The 24,063-nt window shown below is 48.8% G+C and overlaps 1 protein-coding gene across 2 annotated transcripts in view; it reads left to right on the forward strand.

Moving 5' to 3' along the window:
- The window catches only part of RNF20 (ring finger protein 20), a 196,266-nt gene extending 174,948 nt beyond the window's left edge, over positions 1 to 21,318 (forward strand). For both annotated transcript variants that reach the window (XM_086952191.1, XM_086952192.1), the window contains exons 18-20: positions 13,687 to 13,827; positions 14,223 to 14,324; positions 16,367 to 21,318. In XM_086952191.1, coding sequence (XP_086808317.1) covers positions 13,687 to 13,827; positions 14,223 to 14,324; positions 16,367 to 16,543 — 420 coding nt within the window. In that variant the 3' untranslated portion in view covers positions 16,544 to 21,318. The remainder of the gene's footprint in view (positions 1 to 13,686; positions 13,828 to 14,222; positions 14,325 to 16,366) is intronic.
- Positions 21,319 to 24,063: the final 2,745 nt, after the last annotated feature.

A 24,063-nucleotide genomic window follows, 5' to 3' on the forward strand; every position in this document is an offset into this window, starting at 1 on the left:
CACGCTAACCATGGTACACCACGTTTCTAGAACTATCCGTGGTACCGCATCAACGGCTACGCCTCACACCCAGGCTTTTGACGCAGAGCCATGGAGACATTCAGCATCCAGATCCGCAACAGCTCAACCTGGCGATTTGGCTCCTGAAGTCCTAGAATTTGGCTACATCAACTTGCCGCCAGAATGTATGAATATCATCAAGGAGGCAAGACGGCCCACAACCAGAGCATGCTATGCGGCTAAATGGAAAAGGTTTGTCATATATTGTACCAACAATGACATTAACCTACTGGATGCATCTATTCAAAACATCATCTGTTATTTGTTGCATTTATACAGATGTAATCTAGCGTACAGTTCCACTCGTATACATTTATCCGCCATAGCAGCCTATCTTCAGAACAGGCAGCACCTCTCATTATTCAGAGTGCATGCCATTAAAACTTTTCTGGAAGGACTTAATAGAGTGATCCCCCCCAGACACCCACCGTCACCAGTCTGGAACCTGAATGTGGTCCTCACCACATTGATGGGACCACCTTTTGAGCCTCTACACCCTTGTGAGATTCAATTTCTGACCTGGAAAGTTGCTTTCCTAGTGGCCATTACCTCACTGAGGTGAGTTACTGAACTCCAGGCACTAACCATTCAAGAGCCACTCATCCAGGTCCACGCAAATAGGGTGGTATTACGCACCAACCCTACATTTATGCCTAAAGTGATTTTGCAGTTCCACATGAACCAAACCATAGAACTGCCAGTTTTCTTTCCTAATCCGGAACATGTCGCGGAGAGATCCCTGCACACGTTAGAGGTCAAAAGGGCTCTAATGTTCTATATAGACAGAACAAAGGTTTTTCAGAAAAACAAAACAGCTTTTTGTTGCCTTTTCTCCACAACACAAAGGCAACCCCATTTCCAAAGCAGGGATAGCCCGGTGGATTGTTAAATGTATACAGATTTGCTATGCTAAGGCTAAACGCACACTAACCATTCCACCACGAGCACACTCCACACGTAAGTTAGGAGCGTCCATGGCTTTCCTGGGGAATATTCCTTTAGAAGAGATATGTAAGGCAGCCACTTGGTCCACCACACATACATTTACGAAACACTACTGCGTAGATGTGCATTCTAAACAGCAAGCAGCTGTAGGACAGTCTGTTCTCAAAACTCTTTTTCAGACTGCTGCAGCTGGCACGGGCAGCCGCCGCTAACAGGAGGGACTGCTATGTAATCTATGCACAGATATGAATTCAGCAGTCCACATGCCTCGAACCGAATATGCTACTTACCAGTATGCATCTGTTCTTGGCATGTAGGGTTGCTGACATTCATATCGCCCACCCTCCTCCCCGGCGCCTGTAGCAGCTGTAGCATTCAGAATTACTATCTAGCATGGACATCACTCACTGTATTACACTCCATCTCTGCCACAATGGCGAAAAACTATCTGAGGATGGAGAGGATGCCCATGCGCACTGTAGTCCAGGGGAGGAGCCACCTATCTCGTGATACTTCGAAGACTCTTCCAGGACAACAATGTGCAATCATCCGGACCCAACACTAGGCGGCGATCTATGCACAGATATGAATGTCAGCAGCCCTACATGCCAAGAACAGATGCATACTGGTAAGTAGCATATTCGTTACCGGTGTCCAGGTGAGTACTCTACTGGTGAAATTAAGCTTCTGGGCATAGACTCAGGGGTCCCCCGGGGTCAGGTAGGTACAGTTGGTTCACCCTCAGCGGCACAGGGGCAGCCTGGTGCAGAGGTAGTTAGGCCCAATGTTAGCCAATGAGGGGCAGGTGGCCTTCGGTTGGTGGCTGCCGGCTAGCAGGCCACGCGGCTGTGGGAGCTGGGCTCCTGGTGTCTTGCTCAGGGCAAATGGGGAAGTAGGATAGGGCAAAGGTTGCATGGCCAGGGGCACTCTGGCGGCTGGGTGCAGGGTGCTTTTGAGCCGTCGGGCGCTCAGCTCAATGTTATTCAATGGGAAAGGTTAAGAGGGAACAAAGGCTGCAGACTCTGGGACGGTGATTCTTCAGGTGGCTCCACCACTTCGAGAAGTAAGTAGGGATCCTGGAGAAGAGGTAGGTACCCCAAAGGAAGGCACAGAGAGCTGCAGGGCGCCTGATGCAGGGGTGTCTTTGGGTGTCGGGAAATCTTATCCTCAGCTGGTCACGGTTGGAGGGGTCCCTGGTTCTGAGGCTGAAGGCGCGTCTGGTTCATCGAGGAGGGTCTTTGACACTGGACTTTGGGTCCCAGTCGCCGGGGGGACGTCCTCGTGGTCTTGGATCACTTGGGCATGGGCCGGGCTCGGCGGGTGCAGAGTGGATAGGTCTTGAGCTTCCTGGCTGGCACCAGGGGATTGGTTGTTGAAGCAGAGCCTCTGCTTATGAGAGTCCCAATCTTTAATTGGGTCAAGGAAGGCAGGTCCTCCGGGAGTCCCAAGGTTGCTGTCCGCAGGAGTCGCCGGGATTAAGCAGGAGCAGGTTCCAGGATCAACAGGCCGGTAGGGCTGGGACCAAGTCAGTTGGTGTCGCCCTGTTGTGAGCAGCCGCACAGCAGGTTTTCTTCTTCTTGATCTTGTTTCTTCTTTTCTTATCGGGATCTGAGGAAGAAAGGTTCCGGGTGCCCCTAAATAGTTTAGGGGCGGTACAGGTAGGGCAAGGGCAGGGACCAATAGGTCCCTCTCCTTGGGTGGGTACACCCCCTAACCTGCTCCTCTCCTGTGGGAGGGGGCAGGAGCCTAGCTGTGATTGGGCAGGTCTCCCCATCGTCAAGATGGCCGGGGTTGTGCTTCACCTCGCCTTTCCCACCTGAGGGGTGAAGTTGGCACAGACTGGCACACCCCCCTTCCTGACGTAGGGTTTCCCACCAGTCTTCCCGCCAGAATGGGGTTTAGAACTGGTGGGGGCCAGTTTCTGAGTACAGCAAGTGGCCTGGAGAAGCTCACAAAGGCGGCATGCCTTTGAAGCTTCCCCCTGCCCATCTGGAGGAGGAGACCTAGCACCTCGCCCAGGATGTGCATTGTTGCAGGCCCAGGAGAGCGGGGGGCTCTCCACCCAGAGGTACAGCAACATGTCTGCTGTGTGGCAGCCTGGGCAGCCACTCAGTCCAGACGTGGATTGTAGGTGATGGCCCTCTGTGGTGCATTTTACATTAAATCCCACACTGGCATCAGTATGAGTTTAATGTGCTGAGAAGTTTGATACCAAACTTGTCAGTTTTCAGTGTAGCCAGTATGGTGCTGTGGAGTTCGTAATGACGACCTCCCAGCACCATATACTCTTAATGGCATCACACAATTATATTGCCCATGAATGGCCCTGGGTACTGTAGGGGCACATGGCTCATGCACCTGTACCCACCCCACTGGCATAGGGCACCCAGCTAGAGGGGTGACTGATGGATGCCAGGGCAGTGGGTTTGTGGGCATGGGACACAGGGATGTGTGCCATGTCGACTCTTTGTTTAGTTCTGCACTCAGACACTCAGCCTGCAAATTCAGTTTGTGGGTGTCAGGGTACAGGGCCCCTAAGGGTGGCACAATAAGTACTGCAGCCCTTGGGGGGTCTTCTCTGGTCACCATGCCCTGTGTAACTAGGGTATCATTTACTTGGGGCTGACAGGTGTGCCAGAGATGCCAATTGGGTTTTTAGTTTCAACACAGCTTTAGGGAAGGAACACAGGCCATGGGTACCTGGTTGGCAGGAGCCTAGGGCACACTCGGTCAAAGCACATTAGCAGTTCAGAAAAAAGTGGGGGCATACTAATGCAAGAGAGATGGCACTTTCTCACAACCCCCTCCCCCTTTTTCATTGGTATCTGATGCAATTTAGATAGAAGTGTACTTGGTTCCTCCTATGCAGGTCCCCACGGCCAGATCTTTCTTTAAAACTGTACAATTGGCAATTACTCTGGCACCTCCTGTAAGTATCTAGTAAATGGTGCCTCTGGTACCTTGGTCAAGGAGACTAAAGAGCAACCTGCCATTGCAGGCTGGGTCCCATTGTGCTTAGAAAAGTTAAAACACGACATGGCCCATATCCCTTTGTGCCGGGCCTGCAAAACACTGCATGCAATATAGGTAAGTCACCCCTACAGCATGCTTTACAGTCCTAAGGCAGGGTGCACTATACTACGTGTGTGGACATATCTGCATGAGAAAATATGGTTATGTGATGTCTGAGTTGATTCATAGGTATCACAAGTGAACCGGGAAGCCATTTTGAGAACATGTGCTGGACATTGGTGCTGAAGAGTTCCCCAGCTACGTGATGGCTTCGCTGAAACTAGAGATGTTCGGCATCAAACATTTCATATTAATAAACCCACACTGATTCCAGTGATGGATTTATTAATACATGCACCCAGAGGGCACCTTAGAGGTTCCCCCCTGAAACTCTACCGACTACAACTGTACTGGCTGACTGGTGTAGACCAGCCTGCCCCACAGATAGGGTTTTGACCCCTGCAGGTGAGAGCCCGTGCTCTCTGAGGGCAGAAACTGTAAGTTCGAGGCATGTGGGCTGCTGAATTCATATCTGTGCATAGACCGCCACCTAGTGTTGGGACCGGATGATTGCACATTGTTGTCCTGGAAGAGTCTTCGAAGTATCACGAGATAGGTGGCTCCTCCCCTGGACTACAGTGCGCATGGGCATCGCCTCCATCCCCAGATTGTTTTTTTCCGCCATTGGGTTCGGATGTGTTTCGGTTCCCTCTGTCGGAACCGATAGTTGTTCAACTTCTACTCGAGACCAAAAGGTCTTTAGGCTGGGCGTCGGTATAGTTGCGTACGGGTTTCTTTCTGACTCTCAGCTCCTATCTCTAGCTGCCCTTCCACGTGCCTTCGGCGCGGACGGGCCTACACTACAACTTTTGCTATGGAGCGGACTCCATTCAAAAAGTGTCCGCTGTGTCACTCCAAATATTCACACCTCGACGTGCACCCTGTGTGCAATACCTGCTTGTCGCCGGATCACCGCGAAGACACCTGCATGGCGTGTTCGAAGTTCCGAAGCAAGAAGACTTTAAAGATTTGCCGGGCCAATCGGCTCCAGGCTCAATTGTCGGCTTCGGCGCCCCCACCAGATGACATTTTTCAGGAATCTGTCGAGGGAGAAGACGACGTGCGAGAGTCGGACTCTGGCCCCGCGTCCGAGGAGGACAACTACAACGCGGGTGACGCGGACCTTGACGAAGTCTCCGACGAGGTAGGGGACGACGATCAGGCTTGTGCCACGATGGGAGATAGCTCAGAGGAGGAGCATCCCCAATCAGACTCAGGGGTTATTCCCCTTCATACGGCCCAGGTCGAGGGATCGCCTTCGGGCCTTACCCAGGATCTGCCTGTCAGTCCTACGTCCCCGCCTCCGGGCCCGGTCACGGACATTTCTAAGCCATCACTTCTGTCGAAGAAAACAAAAGTGAAACCAACTGGTCACGCACCCTCGGATGCGAAACCGAAACTGAAAGTTGCGTTGGTGAAGAAGGTTCTGGAGGCGTCAACTTCCAAGAAATCCAAAATGGCCGACTTGAAGAGCCACGCCAAGATGGCCGACCCGAAGCCCTCGGGGTCGACGCCAAAGGCGAAGGTCTCCGACGCCACCGCGTCGGCGCCGAAAGGGGTCGGGGACCCGAAGACGGTTTCGAAGAAGCGTCAGGGCGACGACGCGCCTAGGCATGGGGCGTCGGCCCCGAAGAAGAAGCCTACCGGCGATCAGGCTCTCGAAGATGAGGGGTCGCTCGAGCAGGTGCAACCCTCGGCACCCTTTACAAAGAAAGTGGAGGAATCCTTACAGCGGATCCGAAAGACCACAGTGGTTCCCAATCAGGACACTGTAGTGCCTACGCTCACGCCTAAGCCTACTAAAGAGAAAACGCCTATTCGTTTCATCCTTCCACCCAAGTCGGCGCCGAAGGCCTTCGCGCCGAAACAGGGCGGACATTCAGGGGAGGTGTTAACGCCGAAAGCTGCCTTGGTGGTGTCGAAGCTTCGGCTCCAACCGCTTGCGGTAGAAGAGCGTCGTGAGGTCATTATCGACGCCAACACCGGGAAACTGTCGCTCCTCAAACGAAAGATCACGTCGGAGCCGGCGTTGGAACCTTTTAAGATCCCGCTCAAGAATAAAAAGTACTCTGCGGACTCTTCGGCTCTGGTGGAACCTGTGTCCCCACAGGCCTTGGAACACTCGCCGACGCATTCCCCCGATGCGGACGAGGAAGATGCCGAGTACAACTATCCTGCGTACTCGGATCCGGAGGAGGAGCATGTGCCTTGGGCCGCAGGAGGCGACACAGATGACCCGCAGTCGGGTCAGGTCACTCAACTTTTCACCGCCAAGACGTCCCCGACAGAGGACTCGGCGGCCTTCAATGCTTTGATAGAGAGAGCTGCGGCGAACCACGACGTCGAGCTGCACTCAGACCCCGTGGATGCGGACTTCTTATTCGACACCTTCTCGGTAGCCGAAAAGCAGGTCAAAACGCTACCGATGCTTAAAGGGGTGCTTAAACATGCACCGGAGGTTTTCAAAGAGCCCACCCGGGCGCGGGTGGTCAACCCTCGCATCGACAGGAAATATAAAGCGGCACCCACGGATCCCACTTATATCAAGGGACACTTTCCATTGGACTCCTTGGTTGTTTCCAACGCTCGGTAAAGGGCGAATTCTCAAACTACTGGTGACGCTCCTCCCCCCGACAAAGAGTCCAAGATCTTTGAGGCCTCGGGCAAACGCATTGCTGCACAGGCAGCTAACATCTGGAGAATATCTAACACCCAAGCCCTGCTTGCACGTTATGATAGGGCCCATTATGACACATTAGAGGCCATTCTGCAACACTTGCCTGACCAATACAAGGAGGCAGGAGAGATGCTCATTCAGGAGGGTAAACTCATTACAAATGCATCCATCAAATGTGCTCTAGACGTGGCAGATACAGCCTCTAGAGCCATCAATACAAGTGTGTTACTTAGACGTCATGCCTGGCTTCGTATTTCGGGGTTCAAGCCCGACATCCAAACCACTATTTTAGGTCAAACAGTGAATCCTGACCATCTGTTTGGCCCTGAGGTGGATGCCTCACTAGAAAAAATGAAAAAGGATACCGAAACTGCAAAGTCGATGGGGGCTTTGCAAAGTCAGCAGTTTCGGGGTGGTTCCTTTCGCCGTTCAAATTCAAAAGGCACCTCCCGGGGACAGGCATCCCAGTCCGCACAATACTACAAAGGTAACACCCAGCCCTCGTATAACAACAAGGGTAGAGGTGGTTACAGAGGCAATAATACCAAAGGCAGGGGACGTGGAAACAATGGCTCCAGGTCCACCACCACCAACAAGCAGTGACGTCTTGTCACTGCCCCCCGACCATGCAACACCGGTTGGGGGGAGACTTCAGCAGTTCCTGCCGGCGTGGAAGAACATCACCACGGACAGGTGGGTGAGGTCCCTTATCCAGTACGGGTACTGTCTAGAGCTTACTTCCATTCCACCAGACATACCCCCAAAAAGCCGTCCTATGTCAGGCGAGCATTTGACCTTGTTGCAGCAGGAAGTTCTAGTTATGCTGCAAAAAGGGGCAATAGAGCTCGTTCCATTGCGAGAGCGGGGAACAGGGGTTTACTCCCTCTATTTCCTAATTCCCAAGAAGGACGGATCCCTCAGACCTATCCTGGACCTCAGGCCCCTAAACTGGTACATACTCTCGGAGCACTTCCATATGCTCACGTTGCAGCAAGTGCTTCCCCTGCTCCAGCAGGGGGATTTTCTGGCTACACTGGATCTGAAAGATGCCTATTTTCATATCCCCCTGCATCCTTCCCACAGGAAGTATCTCAGATTCACGCTCTTAGACCAGCATTACCAGTTCAAGGTCCTGCCGTTCGGTGTCACCACGGCACCAAGGGTATTTACGAAGTGCCTAGCTACTGTGGCGGCGCATCTCCGTCGCCAAAACGTCCACGTCTTTCCTTACCTGGACGACTGGCTCATTCAGGCAAGGACGGAACAGCAGTGCGTAGACCATGTGTCACGCACCATTCATCTCCTGCACGATCTGGGTTTCTCACTGAACTACCCCAAGTCCCATCTCCAGCCCGCCCACGTGCGACAGTATCTGGGCGCAACGATCAACACTCTGGCGGCCACTGCGCAGCCAAATTCAGTGAGAATCGCCAGTATCCAGGCGCTGATCCAACGGTTCAGACCCCAACACTCGCTTCCAGCGAAGGTGTTCATGCAGTTGATAGGCATGATGGCCTCCTGCATCTCCGTTGTCCCGCACGCGAGACTACATATGCGTCCGCTTCAGGAGTGCCTAGCACGTCAGTGGACTCAGGCTCATGGGCAACTGACAGACCTAGTGTTGGTGAGCGGTCGGGCATACAACTCTCTGCATTGGTGGAATCCACAAAACCTTTGCAAAGGCCGACCATTCCAAGAGCCTGTCCCACAGATTATCCTGACGACGGACGCCTCTCTCCAGGGATGGGGAGCGCATGTACTCCATTACACTGTGCAGGGACTATGGACACTACAGCAGAGGAAGATGCACATCAATGTGTTGGAACTGATGGCAATCTTCATGGCCTTAAAGGCGTTCAAAGTACATCTGTGCAACAAGGTTGTGTTGATCCGGACGGACAACATGACGGCCATGTACTACATCCAGAAACAGGGGGGCACACACACTCCACAGCTGTCTCATCTGGCTCAGAGCATGTGGAAGTGGGCCATTCAGAGGAACATCTTCCTCATGGCAGAGCACCTCCCGGGCAAGGACAATCAGATGGCGGACCTCCTCAGCAGGCACAGCCATCAAATGCACGAGTGGGAGATACATCCATCGGTACTCCAACCGTACTTCCAAATGTGGGGTCATCCAGAGATAGACCTATTCGCCACAAAGGAGAACGCAAAATGCCAAAGCTTCGCCGCCAGGTTCCCACACCCCCAATCACAGGGCAATGCGATGTGGATGAACTGGTCAGGCAGATTTGTGTACGCTTTTCCCCCAGCACCTCTGATACCGCTGGTGGCACGCAAGCTCAGGCAACACTCGATGACGCTCATCCTGGTTGCTCCAACGTGGGCTCGCCAACCGTGGTACACCACGTTTCTGGAACTCTCTGTGGTACCGCATCAAAGGCTTCATCTCACTCCCAGCCTTCTGACGCAGAGCCATGGCGACATTCAGCACCCAGATCCGCAACAGCTCAACCTGGCGATCTGGCTCCTGAAGTCCTAGAGTTTGGCTACCTCAATCTCCCTCCCGATTGCATGGACATCATTCGGGAGGCAAGGAAGCCCACTACTAGAGCTTGTTATGCGGCTAAATGGAAGAGGTTTGTCATCTACTGTGTGAACCACGACATTGACCCGCTAGATGCTTCCATTCAAAACATCATCTGTTACCTTTTTCACCTGTATCGATGTAATCTAGCGTACTCTTCCATCCGCATTCACCTGTCTGCTATGGCAGCATACCTCCTGAATAGGCAGCACCTGTCACTCTTTAAGGTCCCTGCTATCAAGGCCTTTCTGGAAGGACTCAAAAGGGTCATTCCACCAAGGACTCCACCAGCTCCGGAATGGAACCTCAACGTGGTTCTTACAAGGCTAATGGGTCCTCCTTTTGAGCCACTGCACTCTTGTGAGCTTCAGTTTCTGACTTGGAAGGTGGCTTTCTTAGTAGCAATTACATCGCTACGGAGGGTTAGTGAGTTGCAGGCACTCACCATCCAAGAACCATTTTTCCAAGTACATGCTAACAGGGTGGTGCTCCGCACTAACCCTAAATTCTTACCCAAAGTGGTCTCACAATTCCACATAAACCAAACAATTGAATTGCCGGTGTTTTTCCAAAACCCAGAGACGCTGGCGGAGCGCATGCTCCACACCCTTGATGTGAAAAGGGCCTTGATGTACTATGTGGACAGGACTAAAGATTTCCGCAAAACCAAACAGCTTTTTGTTGCTTTTGCCACACAACACAAGGGAAACACTATCTCCAAGGCAGGGATTGCTAGATGGATAGTAAAGTGCATTCAGATCTGCTACGCTAAAGCTAAGCGCACTCTCACTATCCCACCGAGGGCCCACTCCACTAGGAAGTTAGGGGCCTCTATGGCTTTCCTAGGTAACATTCCCTTAGAAGATATCTGTAGAGCAGCCACATGGTCTACCACACATACTTTCACTAAGCACTACTGTGTAGACGTGCATTCCAAACAGCAGGCAGCTGTTGGTCAGGCTGTTCTAAAAACGCTTTTTCAGACTGCTGCAGCTGGCACGGGCGGCCGCCGTTAATGGAGGGACTGCTATGTATTCTATGCACAGATATGAATTCAGCAGCCCACATGCCTCGAACTGCAAATGCTACTTACCAGTATGCATCTGTTCTTGGCATGTAGGGCTGCTGACATTCATATCGCCCGCCCTCCTCCCCGGCGCCTGTAGCAGCTGCAGTATTTATTCATACAAACACATATGCTCATAGCATGGTCATCACTCACTTTCTTCACTCCATCTCTGCCAATGGCTAAAAACAATCTGGGGATGGAGGCGATGCCCATGCGCACTGTAGTCCAGGGGAGGAGCCACCTATCTCGTGATACTTCGAAGACTCTTCCAGGACAACAATGTGCAATCATCCGGACCCAACACTAGGTGGCGGTCTATGCACAGATATGAATGTCAGCAGCCCTACATGCCAAGAACAGATGCATACTGGTAAGTAGCATTTGCACTTCTCTGGATGGAGGTGTTGTCACCTCCTCCAAGCAATATGGCTAATTGATCAGCATATCAAGGCAGGAGTCTTCAAAGGCCTCTTGCGCCTTAAATATGCGACCCAAGGCTTCCAGAGACAGGGGAAATGCCACCCCCTGCCCCGGGACTATTTGAAACTAGGACAGGTGGGAAAATTAGAGTGTTCCTCCATCAGGCTAGTTCCACCCCTAAGGTGGGCTGCTTGATGTGAACACAATATTTGGAATTTTACCATCTTGGTTTTAGTAGATTTAGCCTCTCTGGGTCAGGGTAATGACAACATGAAGTGGTCATATAGAGAGTGTTGACACGCTAAAGGTAAGTAGCCCATTGGCTACTGCCTGTCACTTCCCTTAAAACCCCAAAATTGAGTATATAGGAAGCACCCCTGATGCCTAGAAATCCGATACGACTGATCCAGACGAAGAGGACAAAGAGGAGCTGAGAGACAATGAGAACTGAAGACTGCAGTGGACTTGAGCGCGAAACCCTGTCTACCTGCACCATTATTGACAATCATGACTCGTCCTGCAGAAAGAACCCTGGTAGACTGCCAGCCCCGCCAAATTTGCAGCAGTTTCCCTTGGAGTGGAGGAGCTACCCCCCTGCAGTACGCAGGCACCGAAGAAGCAAAGTCCAGTTCACTGAGTTGAAGCCGCCAGGCCAGCCTGACATAGCACCCTCCCAGAAAGAGGTACCTGTTCTCCTATAGGTCAGATCTGTTCGCCTCAACGAGTGAAAGGACACCAGAACCAACCGGAGTCACACAGGGCCAATACCCGGTCCCCTGCAGCAGCCAAGGCCAGTTTAAGTCCAGTTGGGACTCTGACAGCACCAACACTGGGTAGCCATTGAGGGACATTGGCTCCTCACAGAACCACTTCCAGAGTGGCCTGGCAGTCCTGACCTTTGCACACTCAATGGGCGAGACAGATGATCGCAAGACCCTAGGATGCATAGAACCTAGCCAACCTTTGCTACTCTGCACACGAGCGCTCCAGCCCGGCTGCTGATGAACCGGCTGTGCCCCCTTGTTCCCAGGACCCTCTTTAGTGTTAACATTTTGGGCTTTTTAAAAAAAATAAAGTTTGCCTGGAGTCTTTACAGTGTACCTCGTTTAGGTCCACCATATAAAGAGCCAGATTCCTAAGTTGGTGGTTCTGCTGTGGGATACATTTGCATTTGCTGATACCACTTGGTCACTAGGTGACTCCATGAAGTAAATACACAATTCACATCAGTTAAAATGTTTTTTCTTAATTTTTGTCGATTTTTCCAAATTTCTAAACTTGAACTGTTAGGGCCTTGTTTAATTCCCCAGGCCAATTGTATTAGAATTTTAAAAGTATCCTAGATAGTTTGCCCTGGAAGAGTACAGTCTGGCTAATTTACTGAAAATGTCCCAACTGATCAGGTGCAAGGCGCTTAAACTGGGTCCCTACAAATTAGCTGACCCCACTTAAGGGCCTCTGCACAGCATGGAATGTTGCCATGGGGTCTAAACCTACACAGGCTCATTTACAGACCCTGCTTGCTGAGCATGATAGAGCCGTGGCAGTGGAAGAAAGCCACCCCACTCCATTTCACCCCACTCCAGTCCATCTCCCTGCACTCCAATCCAGAACACCCATTGGACCTCAGTCTAGTCCACCTCACCCCAACCCAATCCACCACAACCCACTCCATGCCAATCCACCTCACCACACCCCAATTCAATCCAATCCATTCAACCCCACAACAATCCAATCTACCCCACTCCAGTCCACCCCATCACAATTCAATCCACATCAATTCAATCCACCCCACTCCAGTTCACCTCACCTGAATACAATAGAGTCCACCCACTGCATCCCAATCCACCCCACTCCATTCCACCCACTCCATTCCACCCCCTCCAGTCCATCCCTTCCCACCCCAACCCAGACCCACCCACCCCTCCCCAATCCACCCCACTCTAATCTAATCCACCCCATCCAGTCCACCAGGGACGTAACAAAGCCCCCCCCCATTCCCTGCGGTGCGGGCCCCCAGTCCTACACATACTGGAGGAAAGCCCCTACTGATGTGATTTTGAGGAGCCCCTCCAGCATCTCCTGCAGGGAGGCCCACTCACATTTTGTTACGCTACTGCAGTCCACTCACTCCAATCCAAACGACTCATTCCGACACACTCTACCCCAATCCAATGCCCCCCAATCTACTCCAGTCCAATCTACCCCACTAACTCACTCCACTGCAACCCATTCCATAGTATTCCAACCCACTGCACTCTACAACACTCTCTGCTCAGACCCACTGAACTTTACTCTTCTCTACTCAACTCTGACACTCTATTCCCCTATTCCACTCTACGGCACTCTTCTCCAACAAATTCAGTCTACGACACTCTACTCCCCAGCCCCCAACCACTCTAGGACACTCCACACCACAAACTTTTAGCCAACAGTCAGCCACACTGGTGTATAGCATGGCCAGAACACATTGCCAAAGCAAATAGGCAAGCCCTATTGGCTTTGCCAGTGCTTGTTTTTTTCTTGTTTACTACCCCAAGTAGCGGCAACTGCCACCTTGCACCGATTATTAAAAACAAAACAAAATGGCAGCTGCTTGATGTCTACTGTATTGCAATGCCAATAGATCCAAAAAGCAAGACCTAATGGCTATGCCAATGCGTATTTGTAATTCCCTTCTTCCTGTTCTCTTTCTTAACTCATATTCACTACTCTCTCGTTTTCTGTATCTCCCTTTCGCATCCCATCTTTCACTTTTTCCTGTCTTGAACCCTCACATTTTTCAGACTTCTCTGCTTTGACCCATTTGCTTTCTCTGCCCCTTGCCAGTCTGCTTTATTTCTGCATTCTCCTGTTTACGCTCTTCACCCATTCTCTTTCCTTTGTGCCCATTAGGCGATGGAGGCCAACCAGCAGGCAGATGAGCTGAAGGCTCAGTTGGAAACCCTACAGAAGAAACTTCGCAGTATCCGCGAGGAGATAGTTGAAAACAGTGTCTCAAAGGAGAAAGACACCTTCAACTACAAGCGTGCGCAGGTTTGTGAACGGACATCTTTAGTTCTCCTTGCTTGCTTTTCCTTCACTCTTTCAGGTAAATGGGGACCACAGTTGGGCACATCTTTGTAAAGCTGCTGCAGGTCTCTCCCTCATTCCATTTGTTGCTTTTGTGCACTGTTGTCAACCCTCTTGGGATTATGGGTGTAGTACAATTGGTTCCCACAAACTTCATTAAGTATCTTATTTAATTCCTCACTTGTGCTTCTGTCTTCCCCCTTCTTTCCAACTCTTTGATCCCTGATATGCTTGATCTTTCCTCCCTCATCCCGCATGTAATGAACCAGAGTGTTGAATTCAGGACCCCGTCACCACTCCTACCATGCATCACCCCTATTCCCTGCGGTTTCCGCTGTAACTGTGCACTTCTCTTGCAGGAGGATATCTCGCGTCTACGGCGAAAGCTTGAGACCACCAAGAAGCCAGATACAGGACCAAAATGTGACGAGATTTTGATGGAGGAGATCAAAGAATACAAGGTGATTATAAGGGCCCTTTGATACATATTGCCTTTTTAGAACTAGGCACGCCACAGACTGTGCAGTCTTTTCAGTGCAACTTCGGTTCCTGTCTCTGCTCCCTTTCTAGCCTGGTCTATATTTTAGTGATAGTCCGCCTCTTTGGCTGCCTTTATGTTCGTATCCACTTGAATTCATTCCAATCCCTCTTGTTTCATTGTGGCTTCTCTCCCAATCCTGGAGGCCTCTTGTAGACCTTTTCTACTCTGCCTTCTTTAACTCGCCCCCCCTTCTCTCAGACCCCAAAGTGTCTCTTGGTTTTTACTGGTGCCTGTTTGATATTCTCTCTCTCCTTTTTTCACTCTTTCCCCTCTTCTCTGTCTGTGTTTTAGCTCTTGCTGTTCTGTACTTGACTAGCTTTCACTCATGCCTGTCTCTGTACTGTTGTCTTCTTTGCTATCTTCTTTAATTCATTGTACCACGTATGTTTCCCTCACTTATTTTCTCAGCGTGCTGCCATTGATGAGCCCTCTCTACATTATTGCCCTTTATCCTCTCCACTTATTTATTTTACTCTCACTTCCTTCGTTCTCATTTTGCATTCTTCCTTGTACCTCTCTGATCTTCTCTCACACAAACTTCGCTTGATGTCCCTCACGCCTGACCTTGTTCTCAATCATTTCTCTTACCCTTTCGATTACATTATGGTCTGCTTTTCTTTCTTGGACCTTCTTGCAGCCACTCCTCTGCACCCCCACCCTTTGGTCTATCTTGTTTCTCCAGCATTGGATCCTTGATAGATTCACCATTGTCAACCTGTGAATCATACTCAGCAAATCTATGAAAGATACCAAAGCTGGAGAATTGTAGTAACGTGTAAGTAACCTAGCCTCCATTCATTATCATCTTCACCTTACTCATTTCTGTCCTGTGTGTTCTCGCTCTCTTCATCCTCCAGTCTTGGCCCCATGAATTTTATACCCGTTCAGATGTTCACTTTCCTGATAAAAACTCAGGAGCTCTGAGCCTGTCCCTGTACATTGGGCAAAGCAATGCCAGAGAACCGAATCAGTCTACAGTGTCATTGAAAGTGATAACATACAGGGTAGAACTTGCATGCGCATATTCTGAGACTCAGCTGAGGAGTGAGATGCACAGGTCTGAGCATCAGGTTAAAAGTGTCCCTTGATTACTGTTTTGCTTTGGATCATTGCTGAATCATGGCATTTACAAATCTTGTTCATGGAGCGCATTCTGATTGTGGACATGAAAATATCGAGCTCCAGATATTCACCTTGGAGTTGTGCACTGAAGGATAGTTAACCAACTGTATGGCAGACAATGTAATGGAGATAGTGAGGCTCCCTCACACTGGAAGCTGCCATGTTTACGGTCTAATGAGAAAAGAGAGCCTATTGCTAACTTACTGTCCAACCGGTTAGCTTCAAACTGATCAGATTTTTATATGTGTTGTTTATTTTGTTTTAATTTGAAATTGCCAGCAGTAGTCAGCGCAGCAATTTTCGTGGAGCTCATGGTTGTGCAGCAGAAGACATGGGCATGTTCCATTTAATTCTAATTTTACTTACTGTGGCCCATTCACTTGGAGACCATGGTCACAGTAGGCTATTTGGTAGATTGTCACGGTTTATGGAGGAAGATCTGTTCATTGATTACACTCTTAACATTGTTCTTTCTACCTCTACCCATATCACAGTTGTCTTTTCTACTGTCTTTTTCCCCATTTTGCCCTAGTCTCTCCCATGTTTCCCCACACTTCTCTGCCCTCACAGTTTTGTATCTCATATATTGTCTCCCTTTCTCACTCATCGCTCTGTCCCTCTTAATATGTTGTCTGCCTTGTACCCCATTTCACAAATCCTCATTTTGCCTCTGTTATGTTTTTTGTTTATTTTTCCCCCACCTATCCCAGCTCACTCAGTCGCTTTGATTCTCCTCCCTCATGGTTATGCCTCTCTCCCGCATTCTGTTCTCTTCTCTCTAGCTCCTCTTTCTATTTTTACTTCCATGTCTTCTCACTCGTACCCTTGTCTTCCTCACAGGCCCGCCTAACCTGTCCTTGCTGTAACATGCGCAAGATGGATGCTGTCCTGACCAAGTGTTTCCATGTCTTCTGCTTTGAGTGTGTCAAGACGCGCTACGACACCCGCCAGCGCAAATGCCCCAAGTGCAACGCTGCTTTTGGAGCCAACGACTTCCACCGCATCTACATTGGCTGATTATGGTGCTATAAACACCAATAGATAACTGCCAGGACATCCTTTTCACTCTTCAAACCAGCGGAAAACGCTTCAAACTCGGTTTCATCCAAATGTTTGCCTGCCATAGTCCATGGCGCGACACCTCTGCAAAGCCCCACATCCTAAGGGCAGGGACTCTGCATTGGTGGCCCAGTTTTATGACTCCTAATATTTTCCTGCCCATGCCAATCCTATGTGGGATTCAAAAGCATGGCACTGGAGGAACTGGAATATTTTTTTCTGTTTATCCTTGATTTTATAACTTGCCTCCAAGGGAGGTGCCCTAAAATTCAAAGAGCACAAAAACCTGGCATCTGGCCCATACAACATCCAAGACCGTTCTGACTGGATTTCTTTTTGTTTACATCTGTGCTATCATCTAATAAATGTGTTGTTCTTAACTACCGGAAGCAGACGGGCACCTGCCAAATGAGGTGGACTTAGAAGAGTGACATTAAGTGAGTTGTTTTGTATAACAGTGGCATGCCTGCATCCAATCCCTAGGGTGCTTGAATCCCCAGGTCATGTGAAAGAGAAATTAGAACAGGGTCACTAAGGCTGTGGGTAAAACCATCTTGGTACATGAGACTAATAATCCAATTATTGTGGAGCTGGATATACCTTTACATTTATTCTTTAAGGGAGAACGGGCGGTTGGGTCAGTGGCGTAATATTTTTTTTACTGGATTCAGCCCTTTTTATGAGACCAAGTTAAATACCAGGGGTCTTGCATTTTCAGTCCACATTTATGGGTTCTTACGACAACCGTTTTGGAAAAGCAGGCTAAACTTCTCCCTGTGAAGCAACAGTTAATCATTTTGGTTCCTGACTGCACTGAAGGCCATGCCTTCACCCACCAACGTACCATGCATGCCGACTTCCTTACTTCAGTCCATTTTCTTCTTTTGGTCCCTAGCGTGCGTGAGTACAGCTCATCCATGCTTTTCCCAAACACCCTTTTGTTTTCTCTTGGGGCTAAGGTTTCTGTCCACCATCTTCGTTGCCCAAATCCATTAACTTCCTTGCTTGCCATAAGCCAGCCTCTCACCCTCTTGGCTCCACTGGTGTGGGGAAAAATAACTGACTGTTAAAGACAGTCATGGCTTTAATACAGGAACTGATGTGGACATATGTCATCTAGTTCAATCAGTGACAAAGAGGGAAAAGTAGGAAATAGAAACTGAGGCAGTTCATGTCACGAAGCAGCGAGAAGGCAGGTGGACAACTGCTGAGGCCCTGACAGGTGCCACCAATATGGGGTTTTAACTCCTTTAGAATGTCATCTCATTCTAGAAGAGAATATTTGTACCACAGGAAACACTGATGTTTGCCACTTTGACCCAGAAAGAAAGCCATGAATTCAGTGCATTGCCATTTGCCTATCTCATCAGATACTAGTCAAGAAAAAGGTTTTTTTAGTGACCAGGGAGGCGCTCTGCTTATAGTGGATGCAATAGTTCTAAAGGAAAGATGTCGATATATGGTGCAACTAGGTGAGGGGATAAGACCCCCAATTGAGTGAGGGAAAACAAACCCTCACAATACAGGATTCGAGCATAAACCTAGGCACACATAAATTAGATATAACAGTCAATTAGTGTAGACATATGTAGTACATAATACAAGCCAACAAATACCGAGATGATCTCTTGGTGAGTTTGAATATGATCAGTCTTTAATTTTCATGACTCTTTCTTCAATGTCTCCCCCACGGCGCCCACCGAGACCAACCACCATACTTGTATCAGCTCTACCACAAACTTTCTCCAGTTCACCCAATCAATATCATTGGTTATTTTCAGATTGCCATGCGCTTACAAGCATATTAGACTACACAATACGAATCCTCCGAATGGCTTGTCTAGTACCAGTTTGCTGACCAGTTTGTCCCGGGCCCGGCCGGGTCGGAATTATCACCGGCTGAGCAGCAGCCCATCGATCTTATACCGTTGAATACAGCCCTGAGAAAGTCGCAGAAAGATTGTTCCAAATGCGACGAAACATGCGTCGGCTGGTTTTTCATTACTTTAAAGGCTGATCATATTCAAACTCACCAAGAGATCATCTCTGTATTTGTTGGCTTGTATTATGTACTACATATGTCTACACTAATTGAATGTTATATCTAATTCATGTGTGTCTAGGTTTATGCTCGATGCCTATCTCATCAGGCTTGTATTCCTCCACAGAAAAGAGAGTGGGAGCTATTTTTGTTACAGAATATGCAGTATTATCTATTTAATATATGCCTAATCTAAGTGTTGTCCTGATTCACAAGTGAAGATTACAAAACCCTTAATCATGATAAATATATCGGCGCCAAACAGCTAACTTACGCATACTGCCCTCCACATGACCATCCCGAAGCAGAGAGGAAGAAGGGAGGGAGCTGAAGAACCAGTTTTTGGGAAATGTCAGTAACATTACAGAAGATGTATAATTTTTTTCACTTAAAGTATGTATCTCCATCGCCCATTCTACACCAAGAGGAATATTCTGTGATGCAAGTCCAGGCAGTGGTGATGATTATAGAAAGTATTCACTGACTTCCATAAAGCTGTTTTACCTTTTACCATCCACTGATAAATTTGAAACTCTGTTGCTTTGTATCAGAAATCTCGTTTAGCCAGAAAATAACAGTCCCTAATGCAGAAAAGTGTTGTGAAATGGTTATATTTTTTATCACAATGGACTACATGCAACAAAACGTCCTGGCTCTTACCCGATCTTGTGTAGGATGATTTTGTTTAGTTTGATCTGGGTATGAAAACAAACAAATGACCTTATTAGTGCGCTCTAAAATCCAGCTCAGGGTGCACAAGAAGCTGGATATACACCTCTACCTTCCATCCTCATTAATCAGACATCAGCAGTAGAATATTTGAAACTACAGCCTGTACCCACAAGTAAATGTTTACTTACTCTTCTGTTTGGTTCCTCTATATGACACTAAATTTTAGGGTAAGACTTTGTGCTTGGTTTCGAGTTTGATGAGCAGATATTCCATTCAGCATATTTAAAATTTACAGTCAATCTGGGGGAACGTTTCTCCACCAGAATATCTGATTCTTCCATTGTAAGATCCTGTTGTCAGTGAACGTTTTTGGCAGACAACCTAGTATTACCAATTTTCTGTAGCAGATGTGCTCACATATTTGTACCCTAAATTACCCTAAATTCGCCTTCACATGACTGCTGGGCAGTGGTTCCCAGCATATTAAGGGCACTGATTTTATTTTAAGTCTCCCGGCCTCCTCCAGTATATTGTCACAGACTTACCTCTACACACTGGTGTTCTGAATGATGGGTCCAGGGGAGTTTGTGCCACCAGGATAACCACCATCTGCCGAATGTGCTGCCCACCACTAAATTTAGTTTTTAGTATGTTTTCAAATGAAAGTTTGATTCTTGAAGATGGTGATCTGCTTTTGGTGTAATGCAAAATGTGTCTACTATTCAAGACCTTGTCCAGAATGGATGCTTCAAGATCCACAACTCTTATTCTGTTTGTTTACCATCTACCCAGATTGTAATCCAGTGGGTAATTACTTGCTAGTTGGATACTGATCAAAATATCTGTATACTCTTGATGACCGCAGCCCAGATGTGAATCGAAAGTCATTTTACATATAGGTGAGCTGATAGAACCTATATATGAACAGGGCTCTTCACTATTTACCTCATTCCACTTCTGTAGACCCTTGCTGTTTGTTCCAGCAGTTGCATCTCCTGTTACGAAAAAGTACCTTTATTTGAGGAACACATATAGGGCATTATTTTAAGTTAGAGGTAAAGATTAGAAGAAGTATGTGCTGGGGATGCCTCAGATATTCACCACATGAGTCAGTGTGGATACTTGATATACTACAGTTAGTCCTAAGCCAGATAGTATCAAAACCTGATCATTCCAAATTAACTGCCTTCCCAGGCACTTCTTTATTGGACCTCAATTTGAATTAGTTTGGTGCTGATCATTCAAGTTCAAGGAAACCTTGTGTAGGCATCAATGTCCTTTTGAGCTGCAGAGCACCCAAGAACGCTAAAAGTAACATGCAGCAGAAGAGAATGTAGGGGTGGCGCGTGTGACTGCTCTGAATTGTTGTGTTCTTGCTTTACTTACAAACTCACTGTGCAAGCAGGCAGTGAAGAGCACTACAAGACCAGAACTTCGATGTAAATACAAAATTAACTTTCAACCCAAGGATTTATCCCCATACAGAGACCTTGGGATTGCATTGTAATCCCCCTATAGCGATCTCTAGATAGGACCAAATAGTAGGATATACTTGAAGGATACACTCCCTTCTTTCTCCCTTGCATCTGTTTGCTCGATAGAGGTTGAGTCAGTCATCATCTGTGTTAAAACTTCTCTGACACACGTAGGAGATGAGCTTTGTGACATGGACTTGAGACCTGCTTGTTGGTCATTGCCTGAAGGAGTTGTATAGAGTGGTGAGGCTTTGTTGTTTGTGCTTGTGGGTGGATTGGTTACTGCTTGCAGGAGCTGTACTGGGGTGTGCATGTGTGCCTGATTGGACTTTTCAGTGATTGTAGGAGTTGCAGGGACGGAGTAGATGTTTGGGAGCTTCTAGAAAACTTAGAAGACAAGGTAAAAGGTGGCAACCTCAAAATGTCTTGGCTTACTGAACTCAGTTATGTGACCATTGACCATACATTGAACAGCTATATTTTGAGTTTTGTATTTTTTGTACTATGTGACACTGCAGAATAAATACTTGATTTTGAACAATTTATTCCTCTGTGTTATTGTTCTAGCCCTTGTCCCTCGCTCTGTCTCGTTTTGATTTCCTTCCACAGGGACAGCAATTGCCCCCTGTGGCACATGTCGATCACTACCTGGCTTTGCACTGATCTATTATAATTCCAGGGGGTCTTAAGTAAAGAATCTGATAGAGACATCTAGCCGCAGATTCCTTAACTTAGAATATCTCCCGCCGTCAGACTGGATCCGGATTTTTTTTGCAGCAGCACCTCTGCGCGCTGGGGGACAGCGCCACACGACCCCGCCCTGACGTCGTCTACATACGCGACGTTAGCGAGGTCAGATAAGTCCCTCCCGGCGCGCTGAAATCAGTTCCCTTCTTTTCTGTGTGCAACGCGGATCCAGAGTGAGCAGTGTCTGGGCAAGCACCATGACACCGCAGACTGCGACTCCTGCCAACACCTGAAACCGAAGTCTTGGCGGGAGCGCCGTATGAAGCTTCTCTCGGCATGGCTGTCCTGGTTGGAGTCGTCTCGCCCCCGGCCTCATCATCTCTGGCAGGTCCCTCTACTGTCCGGTTCTGCTGTCAAATGCCACTTGGTAAGTCGAGGCGCTTGTCGCCGAGGTCTTCAACCTCACTTTCTTCTGTTGTCAGGGGCACTGGTTCCCGGAACATTCCGGACGTGCACTCCCGACAGTCGCCCTCCACTTACCGCCCTTTCCAGGTATGGGGGCGACTCGGGCCCTAATGGAAGGCCACAGCTTTGCAGGCCTTCCTTGGGTCCCCTCCCGTTCTTGGGGGGTCTCCATGGGCCTCCGCTTCTTGTGGGATCTCTGACTGACTCGCAGTCGGGGAGCTTGTCATAGTTATGGTGCCGACTCAACGCCGGATGCAGCAGAGTCGGCGACTGACGAGGCATGATCTGCGCTGGCACATGTCGTTTTGCCACAGTGTCGAAGCCGGGTTGTGGACTCTTCTCTAGACCTATGGAGAGAGTTCGGCGCCACCCTCACGACTGGCATCGCCGGCGGTATTGTTGCCAGTGCCCCTTTGGAATTTGTGGAGCCTCCTCAGGAGCTTCCAGATCCGGCAGGCTCTTTGCCTCCCCAGGAGCCCCGTCAGGATCCTCATTCTTCAATGGGGCTCTCTTCCGTTGGGCATTGGTCGTACCCTCAATGTCTTGGGACTGATGAGTTGTTGTCCCCTCCGCGGAGGGATACCGAGGCTGGTGCAACTTTTTTGAGAGTGGTCTCATTGGCCACTCGCATTTTAAACAGGCAACCCCCTTCTGCCCACATGTCTGTGGACCCCTTGCTTGAGGTCCTTCACCGTGGATCTGGGAATGTGGAGTCGCTTCTGCCCTTTGGCGTCATGCTTGGTTGCGAGATAGTGTCTTCCCTGAAAATATGCGGGAGCGACTGGTTGACTTACCCTTTGATGGGGTTTTGCTGTTTGATGCTCACGCCGAATCGACGGTTCATCCGGTCCTTGCGGGCTCTCGTCTATCCACTTAGGTCTTCTTAGGCCTGTCTTCCGTGGGGTACTTTTTAATTTAGCATCCTTTAGAAGCGCTCTGTGTTTAACATGGGCAGTGAGCCTTACGTTCTTCTTTTTTCTGTGGTCAAGGGTGATAACCCTTTTATTGGCATCCCTTGGATGCGTTTTGCTTTGAGCTGTCTGTTGGCCTGCTGTGGCCGTGTTCCACAGGTTGCTGTGTCTGGTCTTCTGACTGTGGTATTGAGCCGGTGGTTTAGCTCGGTAATGTCATACAGCTCAGAACTCATGTTATTGCCCTAAGAGGTGTTCCCGTTGTTTGTGGTGTGCATACTCCATGTGGGGTACTGGTATGCTACTATATGGCTCTGCGTATCTCACCTGGGCCTGGAAATCCTGTGGGCTCCATGCGACGGTTGGTGGTCCGTTGTATGGTGTTCTATGTTTTTCCCTGTTGCCATCTTCTTACGTTATGGTCATCCACCTTCTTGGTATGTTTCATAGTCTCCTCTTCAAAAACGGCTCCTACCGGCCCTTACTGTATTAAGTATAATCCGGTATGGACATGTTCATGCTTCTGGCTAGTTCTGTCTCTACATATTTATATATTTATACATTTATGTATACATGCCGGATGCCTTTGTATTCCTCTGCCTACGTCGCCACATCTTTTCGAGGCTGCGAGGTCTGGACCAATATCTCTATGTGTGTGGTAGCTTTTCTGAGTTGTTGCAAGTTGCCCATAGTGTCCCTTTTGCTTCCACTTGCTGGGGTGATTTCCCAATTTAACAAACGCTCCCTTTTTGGTGTTCGACACTGTACGTGTCTTTTCTGGGAGTGTTTGGTCTCAGATTCTGAGACTCTTCCCACGATTCGTTACCTTGGTATTTTTGGCCACTTCCTTCGGATATGCCCTTTTTTCTAAATTATCACCTACTATTGTTAAAGCTGCGCCTGCGGGTCAGCTCTTCTGATGGCAGCGGTCATGGACTACTACCTGCAAGTCTATATTGTGGGTTGTTTCTCACTTTGGCTTCATACTGCCCGGTCGGGCATTCTTATGCTTCTTGTGTAAGCCACTTTAAGGTCTCTATTGCCGTTTGCCTGCTTCTACCTGCTTCAGCAGGTTTAAAATTGTTGCTATTTGCCCCTATTTCCCCTTTTTTGGGTTTAGGTGTGCACTTGGCGTGTTTCTTGACCCGCCTGTTATTCTTAACACATTGCTCAGTTTCTAGCACTTGGCTTTGGGCTCTTGGCACCAACTCCTTCAACCTTCCTTCT

Source organism: Lissotriton vulgaris, chromosome 1_1 (genome assembly GCF_964263255.1).
Source record: "Lissotriton vulgaris chromosome 1_1, aLisVul1.2, whole genome shotgun sequence".
Lineage (NCBI taxonomy): Eukaryota > Metazoa > Chordata > Amphibia > Caudata > Salamandridae > Lissotriton > Lissotriton vulgaris.